Here is a 13350-nt window from a genome sequence, read left to right on the forward strand (position 1 = left end):
ACTAACAGGAACTGGCAAGATAGGAGGGATAAGGAAAATGACAGGATTAAGATTTTACTAAATAAGATCTCCGAGGAGGAAGAATGCCTATATGCTGAGGTAGAGGAAAGTGTGAGACTAGGAGCTTTTGAAAAAGGCAAGAGTAGACCATTAAAATTGAAGTTAAAGTCTCAGGTGGCAGCCGAGGCCTTGCTGAGGAGGGCCTGGAAACTTAAAGACTGAGGAAACCAAAACAATTTACATAAAAGAAATATGACACAGGATGAAAGAATGAAAATGAAAGAGCTTGTAACTGAAGTGAGAGAAGAATGAGGAAAGAACCGAGGAGGAAAAGACCAAGTTTTTTTGGAGGATGAGAAATGGGAGGCTGAAGAAGTGGTGGATAAAACAAACGGAATAGACATTACATGGAAACATGGAAAAAAGAGATTAGGAATGGAATTCAAGTGACATACAGGAATATAGATGGATTTCTGTCTAAGAGGCTAGAATGTATGGATTACCTAAGAAACAATGAACCGGACATAATGTGTGTGGTGAAAACAAAGTTAAAGCCTGAAATAAAGCTATATTGATTTGATGTCAAACACTACAAAGTATGGAGAAATGATAGAAAGAATAAAGGAGGTGGTGGTATAATGGTTTTTACTAAGAAGGATCTGATAGTGAAGGAGGTGAACTTCCTAAAATGTTTTACAAATTCATAAATGGAAAACTAAATAAAAGGGAGGCAATAGAAAAAGTAAAAGATGGGGAAGAAGTATATGGGGATGCTAGAGATATAGCTGAAATATTGAACGACAACTTTTGCAGTGTTTACAAAGGAGGAGCATTTTACAGGATGAAGGCCTACAGAAATAAAGCAAATGCAGGACATCATGGTTACTAAAGAAGATATAAGGAAAATTATAAGTAACTTGGATATTAATAAATCAATGGGGCCTGATGGCATATCTGGGAGGTTGCTGAAAGAATGTAAGGATCAATTGTTGAACCCCATATTTGATATTGTGGAAACCTCCATATGAACAGGAATAGTCCCGAAAGAGTGGAAAAGAGCTGACATTGTGCCTATATGTAAGAATGGAAGTAGAATGGAACCGCTAAATTACAGACCAGTATCGTTGACTAGTATACTGTGCAAGGTATGTGAAGAAATAATTAAAGCAAAGTGGAGTGAGTATCTAGAAAGTGAAAACATTCTGAGTGAAAGGCAGTTTGGTTTCAGAAAAGGAAGATCGTGCGTATCCAATTTATTATGTTTTTATTCAAGAGTGACATACTACAACATAGAGAGGAATGGGTGGATGCTATTTACCTGGACTTGAGAAAGGCCTTTGATAAAGTACCACACAATAGACTGATGTGGAAACTAAAGAAGATTGGAGGAGTAAGTGATAAACTAGCAAAATGGATGGAAAATTACTTAGTGGGAAGAGAAATGCGAACAGTGGTGAAAGGAAAGAAGTCCGAGTGGAAAAAGGTAACCAGTGGAGTTCCACAAGGGTCAGTGCTTGGTCCCATCATGTTTTTGATTTATGTTAATGATATGCCAGTAGGAATTGACAGTTACATGAATATGTTTTGGACAATACTAAAATTATGAGGAGAGTAAAGAATGTGGAAGATTGTAACAAGTTACAGGAAGATCTTGATAAAAATATATGGATGAGTGGCAGATGGAATTTAATATAAACAAGAGCCATATTATGAAAATGGGAAGAAGTAGATACAGACCAAACAGGGATTACAGGCTGGGTGATGAGAAAATTGAAGAGACCAATGAGGAGAAAGACCTAGGAGTAACCATGCAAAATAATTTGTCACCGGAGAAACACATTAACAAGATATTTGGGAAAACATATAACATGCTTCAAAATATTGGTCTTGCATTCCACTACCTAGATGAAGGAATGATGAAGAAGATACTATGCACTTTAATAAGACCCCAGTTAGAATATGCAGCTTGTGTCTGGTCACCGCATATGAAGAAAAATGTGAAGAAGGTGGAAAGGGTACAGAGGCTGGCAACAAGGATGGTACCAGGACTCAAGGAGTTAGACTATGAGGAAAGGCTGAGGGAACTGGGGCTGACCACATTAGAAGAGAGAAGAACAAGGGGAGACATGATAACTATGTATAAATTGGTGAACAAGATTGACATATTGGACAGAGAGTTGATAAAGGTAATCATCTCCGAGGACATGGAAAAAACTAATAAAGACATCTGTCTAAATGACGTGAGAAAGTACAGTTTCCTGCATCGTAGTATTGGTAAGTGGAATAAACTGAGCAGTGGTCGTTGACGCAGTGTGTGTCAATCAGATGAAAGAGAGATATGACAGGAGTGGCCAAGGAGGCAGGACAGAGAGCTTAGCTCGGGCCCTGTAATACAGAGCCAATGGTCATTGAGGAGATGAGGGTGGAGTGCCCTTTACATCATGCAATAGGTAAATACCATTGAACTATAGACCAGTGTCACTTACAAGTGTGGTAGCTAAGATGTGTGAGAGGGTGGTGAAGAATAGATGGACAGACTTCTTGGAGAAAAATGACATACTTTGTGAGTGTCAATTTGGTTTTAGAAAAGGGCGTTCATGCACGACAAACCTGATATGTTACTATTTGAGGGTGATAGATGTAATACAGGAAAGAGATGGTTGGGCTGATGGAATATATCTGGATTTAAAAAAGGCCTTTGATAAGGTACCACACCGGAGACTGATCTGGAAACTTGAAATGGTAGGAGGAGTGCATGGCAGTTTACTAAAATGGATGGAAGACTTTTGGTAGGAAGAGAAATGAGAACAATAATTAAGGACAGACCATCAGAATGGGGCTTGGTGGAGAGTGGAGTTCCACAGGGATCAGTGTTGGCACCAGTAATGTTCGCGGTCTACATAAATGACATGGTGGATGGGGTGTCCAGTTATGTGAGCCTATTTGCAGACGATGCAAAATTGTTGAGAAAAGTGAGATGTGACAAAGATTGCGAACTACTCCAGGAAGACTTGGACAGAATATGGAAATGGAGCTGTACATGGCAAATGGAGTTCAACACGACAAAATGCAAGAAAATAGAGTTTGGCAAGAGTGAAAGAAGAATCAGGAGTATGTACAAGATAGGAAATGAAGACATAAAACCAGTCATGAAGAAAAAGACCTTGGGGTGACAATTACCAATGACCTATCGCCAGAGAGACATATAAACAAAATAATTGGAGAAGTATTGAACTTATTGAGGAACATAAGAGTGGCGTTCAGTATATTTAGATGAAGAAATGATGAAGAAAATAATTACTGCAATGATAAGACCGAGGCTTGAATATGCAACAATACAGTGGGCTCCGAACTTAAAGAAACACATAAGGAAACTAGAGAAAGTACAGAGGGCTGCAACAAAATGGTGCCTGACTTAAGAGATTTGACTTATGAAGACAGACTGAAAAGAATGCAACTTCCGACCCTGGAAAACAGAAGAGAAAGGGAGACCTGATAGCAATATACAGAGTGATGATTGGCATGGAAAAAATGGATAGGGAAGATCTGTGTATGTGGAATGAAAGAATGTCGAGAGGGCATGGGAAAAAACTAAAATGGCCACTTATAGGAGAGATGTGAAAAATATAGCTTCCCTCATAGAAGGGTGGAAGCATGGAATAGTTTAGACGTGGAAGTGGTCAACGCAAGGAATATTCATGATTTTAAGAAAAAGCTGGACATTAATAGATATGGAGCGGGACAACACGAGCATAGCTCTTTTCCCGTATGTTACAATTAGGTAAATACAATTAGGTAAACACACACACACACACACACACACACACACACACACACACACACACACACACACACACATATATATATATATATATATATATATATATATATATATATATATATATATATATATATATATATATATATATATATATATATATATATATATATATATATATATATATATATATATATATATCAATTACATAATCTTTTATACTGCTAAAGCTAAGAATGGACATAGGAGTGTCATTTTTTACATTCAAATAACTATTGTGCGTTTGAATGAAACTTTTTAGGTTTGGATACTTGATATACTCTTATTACAAATAGGTAAAAAATAATATTGTGTAAATTATATAATACTGATTTGCAGGATTTATGAACAATTTACACTGTAATACTGGATAAAGACAAAGTGCTTCTTATTATTGCAATCTTTGACAGCAATCCCATCTGGGAGCTCTAGTGAGTGGCATTAGTCTCTGAAAAGGTGTCACTCTAAAAATCCTTCCAATGCTTTTGTTGGTGTTCCAACTAAATGAGCTTCTGAAAATATATACAGGTTAAACATCTGAGTTTCCATGAAATAGAAGTGTATGTACTAGAATTGCCCACAACTTTTATAGGCCAAAAAACATTCTACCTGGAATAAGAAGCTTTGTAAAAAATTACTTCATACTTCATATTTTTCTTTGAAGCCAGTGGTTTAAGTGATCTAAAAGCAGGTTATGAGAATAAAGGATTTCATGGAACTCAAGATAAGCAGCATACCTGTGGAAGGTGTTGCGGTCAGCATGTACATCCAGCATGTCCACTGATAGGTCATAAGCAGTGAGGTTCATGGAGGCAAACACTTCTGCCAGAGTCATCTTATTATCTTTGGAGCAACACACTATCTCATCAGGGTGCGTCTTCATTGCCTTCTTGATGAAGCGCAGTAGATGTTTCTGATTCATGCAGGATGCAGCATGGATGTGAGTGTCCACCTGGAGCATAGACCAAGATATTGCAAGGGCTGTGAATGCATCATACAACAAAATCTTTTGCAGTTTGAAAGATTTAATTCTTTGTATTTTCCTTGGGTCAATATGACTTCCATCAACATTACCATCATAATATCTTTTTCTTCTACTCTATCACCATTTCACCATCTATACATTTTTAATCTTTCCTTTTTTTGTTTTTTTGTCTAAATTTCATCGTGTCACTCAGTGGTGTCAGCACTCCATAATATACTGTGTATAAAACATTTTCCAGTCCAGTACTGCTTAGGTATCTTGGCAGTGCTCTATGTACAACATGAAAATTCATGGAACTCAGTACTCTTCTATTTTTCATGTTGGCTCTGGAATCAATGTATGATTCTGGTGTTGCATTTACCTACCACTTGTATAAATTTTACTTCATCAAGTCATCCTCTGCTGAGGTAAGCATTCCCATGAGATCAGCTGTTCCGCTCCACTCCGTCAGTTGCTGGTTCACGCCCATGCTGATCAAACGTTTGCGCTACTGTTTTGTGTTTTTCTACCAAACCTACAGCCACGTCATCGGAGACATAGGTACATCAACTCATGGTACTCAGTTTGAATATATGACATGGATTGGGTCTGCCATTTGTCTATTTGGTACAGGTTGAACCTACCAATTGTGTTCTGGTATGGGTTGGGCCTACCAGTTAGCCAATTTTTGTACATTACTTTGTTTTATTTTGTGGCATGGGTTAGGCCTGCCATTGTGCTATGATAAGGGTTGGGCCTACCATTCTGCCATTTTTAATAATAATAATATGTTGGGGCAGTGGTTGTTTATGGTATGGCTTACTGCATGCCGGTCAGGAGTCATGTCTTGCTCCGGGGATGGCAATACACTTCTGCTTGTGGCCTCCACTCGGGATCCCAGCAGGAGGAGTGTAAGCAGGTCATCCAGAGATGGAGAGGAGAGGCATCATTACCATGGTAGGAGCAGCAGCTCCAGTGCTTCCCTGGTGCATCAAGGCCATCACCGATCATACCGCAAGCAGCGGTTGTCAGCTTAACCACAGACCCTCACCACTCAGGCTTCCGTGCCTGAGCCATCCTGGCATTTTGTGTTGGATGAACTGGCGGTATTGAGAACAGAAGTAGTAAAACTTAGTGTCAATACACAACCGTCCTCGGCGCAGGAAGTGAATTTTCAGGCGAATACTTCCACAAGCTGAAATCACGGAAGTAACCCCTAGGGGAAGTGTTTTGCTTCAGAATGCAAAGGATTTGGGGCCTCCTGACACAGTTTCTGAGGACAATGATGACATGATTGCTGGGATGGTCAATTTCCTGTTTGACAAAAGTATGCAGGAGGAGGACTACAAGGCCATCTCAGAGGACATGATTACCACCCGACCTAACAATTGTCCCACGCTGGCAGAGGCAGAGGCAGAGGCAGAGGGGCTTCAAGTGTGGCCAACAGCAATTCCAGGCTCGTCAGGACCCAGACTCAAAAAACGCCAGTACAAGCCCCGGCGTTAACCGAGGTTAGTAACACCTTTGAAGCAGGTAGATTTCATAAGTTTGTTAATGTGTGGAAACAAATAACTAAGGAGCCAGTAATTTTCGACATGGTGTTACACTACCATCTGGACATTAATATTTCTGACATTGGACACTCATTCAGTGGGGAGCTTGCATATCGTTTCAGCTTAGAGGAACAACTTATCATTAGTGAAGAAATAAGAAAAACTATTGGAGCTAAAGGTACTTGTGGTTACACAGAGGAAGGAAGCTCAAATTTTTTCTCCCAATTTTCTTAGACCTAAAAAGAATGGTGGATACAGGATGGTAGTTAACTTAAAAGAACTAAGCAACTACATCCCCTACAAACATTTCAAAATGGAAAACTTTGAGCAAGCCATCAGGCTTATCAATGCTGAGGATTACTTAGCCTCAGTTGACCTAAGGCATGCATATTACTCAGTTAAGATTGCAGAGGAACAACAGGATTTCTTATGTTTTCAATGGAATGATACTATCTATAAATTCACTTGTCTTCCCAATGGTATTGCTGAAGGCCCAAGAATTTTCACAAAGTTGATGAAACCAGTGTTTGCATTTGAGGAAGAGAGATTATTCTATTACTAGCTTCATTGATAATACTCTAATTTGTAATAATTCTCAGTCAGGATATCTTGCATGTATTGGGGACACAATTGATTTTACAGAAGCTAGGTTTTTGTATTAATGAAGAAAAGTCTGTATTGACCTCCAGTAGGAATATTAAATATTTGGGTAATGTTATTGACACCATTTCTATGACTGTTTCCCTATCAGCACGTAGGGTGCTGAAAATTACTCATGCCTGTGAACAGCTCATAATGAAAGGTAGAGATAAGATTTGGGAGGTAGCTAGAGTTATTGGCCTCTTGGTTGCTACTATTCCGGCAGTGAAGCTGGGCAAGCTGCATTATAGGCAGTTAGAAATGGATAAAATTACAGCCTTGTAGACAGAACAGGGTAATTTTGACAGATGGTTGTCAATTACGGAAGGCATGAAAACAGACCTACACTGGTGGATTCATAACATTAACACACAGGACAAAAAAAATTTTTGGACAGGCACTAATATCAACTTATATACTGATGCTTCCAACTTACGCTGGGGGAGCGACCTTGATTGACGTTCTACCTCTGAGAGAGGCTGTTACACATCAATGCCCTTGAGCTTAAAGCTATTTTGCTTGTCCTTCAGACTTTCAGACTAGACCTAAAAGGAAAATATATCAAAATGTTTTGCAGCAACACCATTGCTATGACTTATGTGAATGAGATGAGAAGCACAAAGTCACCAGTTTGTAATAGTATTGCCACTGAAATTTGGGACTGATGTATCGTTAATGATGCATGGATCACATGTTCACATATCCTAGGCAAGCACAACACGATGGCTGACATGGCATCGTGTGCAGTTAACGACAGGCATGAATGGAAACTTAATGTAAACATTTTTCAGCTTTTGTGTGGGGTATTTGGCACACCAGTCATAGATTTGTTCGCATCAAGGCTTAATAAGCAAATAACATCGTTTTACTCCTGGAAACCGGATCCAGAGGCGGAATATTTCAATGCATTCTCACTAAACTGGGCAAGGTTTGAACTATCTTACATCTTTCCCCCATTTTCATTAATTACTAGGTGCCTACAGAAGGTGCAAGCAGAAGAGGTGAAGGGGTAGATGGTTGTTCCCCTCTGGTTGTCACAGCTGTGGATGGGGACCTTGCTCAGGTTGCTGGTCAATCACCCACGACTTATTGCAATGAGGAGATAGGTTCTCACCCAGCTGTCCTGTGTGGAGGAGCACCAGACTGATGGCATGCCTGCTGTCAGGGAGCAATACCGAGCACAAGAAATATCTGCAGAGGGTACGGATATCCTCATGGCCTCATGGACAAAAGGTACACGGAAGCAGTACCACCCACATTTTAGGAGATGGTCGTAATTTTGTGGTAGATGGAACATTAATTCCCTTAATCCCACTCTTACCAACATAATCAATTTCTTGTCCAATACTTTTCGCAGAAACGTTGGGTATGACTCGGTTAACATGGCAAGAAGTACTCTCTCTTCCCTAGACATCGTAGTGGATGACTGCAGGGCTGGTAACCATCCCTTAGTCATCATAGTTTATGGCAGGCCCAACCCATACTATAGATCCAACCTGAGTATAAGGCAATGTACCTGCGGGAGAATTGCCAAATCCAGTGAATCACATGCTGAACACGGTGAAGAAACGTCCGAACAGCACAAGAACGTTCCAGCAACTGACAGCTGGTGAGCGGCAGCGATATCTCATGTGAAATGCTCCACGTGGCAGAGGGTGATTTGACGAGGTAAAATTACAGTCCTGGTACCCATTGCACACATTGTCCCCTAAGGCATTGACACTAAAATTGGTTATGTTGATGGCATTGACCCAAGCTGCAAGGGTGCAGATCTTGCATTTATTGAGTGTCAAGGGTTTATGTATTGAGCAAGACTTAATTTCAGTTCCACTAAGTGGAAACATCAAGCAGTGCAGGCCACAGTTTAATGTGTGTATAATTAAATTTCAAGCTTACCCCAAAGATGCTACTTTGTGTGTCTGTGTAACTTTACAGCAGTACCTTGCAAGGGCAGAGGCCCTTAGACAGGGTACTGTCCACGAACATAATAGTTTATTAATCTGCTTCATTAAACCACACAAAGCAGTTACCCGGGACACCATTGCTCAATGGATCAAGACAATGCTAGATAAGTCTGGGGTGGACACAACTAAATTCACTGCCAGCAGCGTTCGAGCAGTTGCGGCATCTAAGGCCAAGGCCATGGCATTTCTGCTTTCTTGTATTATGGTAAAAGCTGGTTGGACAAGGGAGGATACTTTTGCAAAATTTTGTGGTAAGCAAACTAAGGCGATAGACCCATTTCAGGATGCCGTACAAGAATAGTCCTGAATTTCTTGGATACTTTGGGTTAATGCATACATAAGATCTGGTTCATAAAGGAGCACTACCTTTCATGCATTTCTGGATGCAATGGTAAAAATAACTTTTTTGGGGGGTAATTTGTATTCATGGTTTGCATATTGGATACAACATATTTAGGGGAAACTTTACTTTCAGTTGTACAAATGCAGGTCAAAGTGGAATAGCCACAAGGGTGCTTGGTCGGACAAACTGTAAAGATCAAATGTAAAAGTGGCAAATATTAATTTTGGGACCAAAGTAACATATTGTGTAGTGTTATCTTTAATCAACATTCCTTGTAGGCTGGATACTCAGATACAGTTTCTCAGGCATGACACCCACATGGCTTCAAAGCCTCATGGGAATGCTTACCTCAGCAGAGAGTGATTTTATAAAGTAAAATTGTAAAGTACACGAGACTTACCTCTGGGGAGTTAAAGTATGCTTGTGATTTTATGAAACAAATCACCTCTGCTTGAGGGAAGCATTAACATGCCCACCTCATTCCCCCTTTTTTTTTGTAGGTTATTGTATTTTAATGCACATACATTACTGGTTTATATCATGTGGGTGATCGTTGCTTCAAAGTCTGATGGAATGGAACGGAACAGCTGATCTCATGTTAATGCTTCCCTCAAGCAGAAGTGATTTACCATCATAAAATCACAAGCACACTTCAATTCCCCAGAGGTAAGTCTCATGTACTTTACAATTTTCCTGGTAGTGCCAAAGAAAATATAGGAAAATAAAAATAACTCTTGCAATTCTTTATGAATCACAGCTATCATAACATTTAGCATATTATTGTTGAATTTATAATTCTGAACTGAGCCTTTCAGTATGCCATTTAATCAAACCTTGCTTAACAAGCTCATCACATAATAAGTGATTTGCATAAAAGAAAAAAGCCTTGCTTATTGAGAGCAATGTTTTGTGATTCATATGTCCAATACAAAAGCGCCTTTCTACTTAACTAGCTGTGAGTCACAAGGAGTGAGTTTCCTTGTAACCTGTGACCAACTCATTCCCGTCTGCTTTTCAGCCAATGTTGCCATTGCCAATATTGCTACTTGCTGAAAATGGTGTCACATTTTTTGCCAAATTTTGAAGCATGAATGAAAAAAAATGTTTCTTGACAGCTTTCTAGTGAAAAAAGGATTCTAAAAAAAGTGCCAGTTTTGTCAATGTTTCTAAAAGATTTTAAGCTCGTGCGTCAGTTGAGACTATGATAGCAGTGAGTTAAGAGGGATCTCCCTTGGAGAAGGTTCTCCTCCTTCACCCCAGTAATCCTTCCCACTTGTATCCATCTCCCTTGTGCCAAGAGCTCCCTTCTTTTTCATAAGTTGCAACATTATTTATATCTATTCATATTTTCATTTTACTATTTATTTATTCTTTCCCAGGTTCATCTACTGTATGTTAAAATCTTTTTATTTTATGAAATAATGATTTGATATATACAAAAAAATAGATATTATTACAAATGATTTTTGGATATTTTCTAATCATTATCATCTAATTATCATATTTCACATTGATTCATATGGGAAAAATTATTTCACTTGATGAGTGTTTTGCATTACAAGTAAGATTTTGAAATAAATTATACTTGATAAGTGAGGTTCCACTGTATTGAGGTTAATATATACAAAATTCTTCACCAACTCAACTCTGTCTCTTTATCAATCTTAATTATGGTATATATTATCTTTTGTTTTACCTTCCTGATGTTGTAGAAGTCCCTATGAGGAACTGCCTTCTGTGCAGTCAATTCCCGCATCTCATTGAGGAGAACATGAAGTTGAAACTTAGAGCTGAGATACTGGAGGCGGCGGTAGCAGAAAGACTTTACTGGACCATTGGCAATAAGAGCACACAGTAGGTTAACGTCTTGGATGTAGCGGGTGAGGTTTGGATAGTGGTATGGCTGTGGCTTCTCCTGCTGCTCTGCTTCTTCATTGGCATATACCTGCCAAAGTGTAAAATTGATTATGTTTTGTATAGCACATCAGGCATATCACTGTCATAGAGTATGCAAATGTAAAATACTACTTTTTTATAGGAGAGAAACTGACCAAGGGCAACAAAAATGGCCATAAAGAAAAAGAGGCCTACTGAGGTGCCAGTACCCAAACAGGGTCACAAAAGTTAGCCAGATGTATAGAATACATGTCTTGAAACTTCCCTCTTAAATAAGTTCAAGTTATAGGAAGGTGAAAATACGGAAGCAGGCAGGAAATTCCAGAGTTTACCAGAGGAAGGGATGAATGATTGAGAATACTGGTTAACTCTTGAAATATAGGTGGACAGAATAGGGGCAAGAGAAAAAAGAAAGTGTTGTATAACAGGGCCATGGGAGGAGGGGAGGCATATAATTAGCAAGACCAGAGGAGCAGCTGGTATGAAAATAGTTGCAAAAGAGAGCAAGAGGTAAGACATGCAACATTACAGCAATGAGAAAGAAGCTGAAGACAGTCAGTCAGAAGAGAGGAGTTAATAGACAAATAGTTGTTGATTCCACCCTATCTAAAACAACAGTATAAATGGAACCCATCTCCCATACAAATGAAGCATAATCCATACAGTTCGAATCCTGTCCACGGTCCAAGTGTAGGTTGGGCTTCCTCATTTGGGGCAATGGTTTCCTAGTGGGTGGGCTTTGAGATAGGAGGTACCCCGAAAAGTATCTCCTTTAGCCCATAAATTCCCGTGAAAAGCCCCCATGGTATAAAAAAGAAAATAATAAATAAATAAAATAAATAAATAAATAAATAAATAAATAAAATAAAGATCCCTGTACAGAGTTAGCAGTTTTGGGTTGAGACAAACTGGCAGATGAATCAGAATGCCTAGCTTCATAAAAGCTGTTTTAGCTAGAAATGTGAAGTTTTTAGTTTAGATTAGGCATAAAGGGCAGACTGAGGATGTTTAATGAGAAAAAGGATCGGTAATTGAATGTAACTGAAGAAGAGGGAATAGTTGCCTAGAAGGTTGTGCCAAGCTGATAGATGGAAGATTTGAGTTTTGGGAGTATTGAACAATGCTAAGTTTGCTCTGCTCTATAGACTGATCTGAACCTAGACTACACACTGGCTCTTGCTTACATTTTGTGCCTCAACATAGGAACCCCACATCCTGTGCCACCCTACAAGTCAACAACAGACCTTTGATGTCATCACTCGCCATTCCAGACTGCACCTCACTCTCAAGAAACCATGTTATTACTCTAGGTTAGTGTAGGTCTTTTAGGAACTTGTTATGCATGTGTATTTACCTATTTGTATTTACCTATTTGTGTATTACAGGGCCCGAGCTAAGCTCTCTGTGTCCTGTCTCCTTGTCCATTCCTGTCATATCTCTCTTTCATCTGATTGACACACACCGCGTCAACGACATGACTGCTCAGTTTATTCCACTTATCAATGCTACGATGCGGGAAACTATTTTCTCACGTCATTTAGACAGATGCCCTTTATTAGCTTTTTTTCATGTCCTCGGAGATAATTACTTGTGGTCACCTTTATCAACTCTCTATCCAGTATGTCAATGTTGTTCACCAATTTATACATAGTTATCATGTCTCCTCTTGTTCTTCTCTCTTCTAATGTGGTCAGCCCCAGCTTCCTCAGTCTTTCCTCATAGTCTAACTCCCTGAGTCCTGGTACCATCCTTGTTGCAAGCCTTTGTACCCTTTCTACCTTCTTCACATTTTTCTTCATATGCGATGACCAGACACATGCTGCATATTCTAGCTGAGGTCTTATTAAGGTACATAATATCTTCTTCATCATTCCTTCATCTAGGTAAAGGAATGCAAGGCCAATATTTTGAAGCATGTTGTATGTTTTCCAAAAATCTTGTTAATGTGTTTCTCCAGTGACAAAGTGTTTTGCATGGTTACTCCTAAGTCTTTCTCCTCATTGGTCTCTTTAATTTTCTCATCACCCAGTCTGTAATCCCAGTTTGGTCTGCATCTACTTCTTCCCATTTTCATAACATGGGTCTTGTCTATATTGAATTCCATCTGCCACTCTTTACTCCACTCATATATTTTATCAAGATCTTCCTGTAACTTGTTACAATCTGCCACATTC

At 39.2% G+C, this 13350-nt stretch overlaps 1 protein-coding gene across 1 annotated transcript in view; it reads right to left on the reverse strand.

Annotated features, from left to right (window-relative positions):
- Positions 1 to 13350, reverse strand: part of LOC123519725 (AMP deaminase 2-like) — a 226816-nt gene that overhangs the window by 88467 nt on the left and 124999 nt on the right. Inside the window, exons 10-11 of the mRNA XM_045281229.1 lie at positions 10977 to 11225; positions 4555 to 4769 (exon numbers count right to left, since the gene is read on the reverse strand). Of these exons, the coding sequence (XP_045137164.1) occupies positions 4555 to 4769; positions 10977 to 11225 (464 nt within the window). The remainder of the gene's footprint in view (positions 1 to 4554; positions 4770 to 10976; positions 11226 to 13350) is intronic.

The sequence above is a fragment of the Portunus trituberculatus genome, chromosome 46, assembly GCF_017591435.1.
Source record: "Portunus trituberculatus isolate SZX2019 chromosome 46, ASM1759143v1, whole genome shotgun sequence".
NCBI classification, from domain to species: domain Eukaryota; kingdom Metazoa; phylum Arthropoda; class Malacostraca; order Decapoda; family Portunidae; genus Portunus; species Portunus trituberculatus.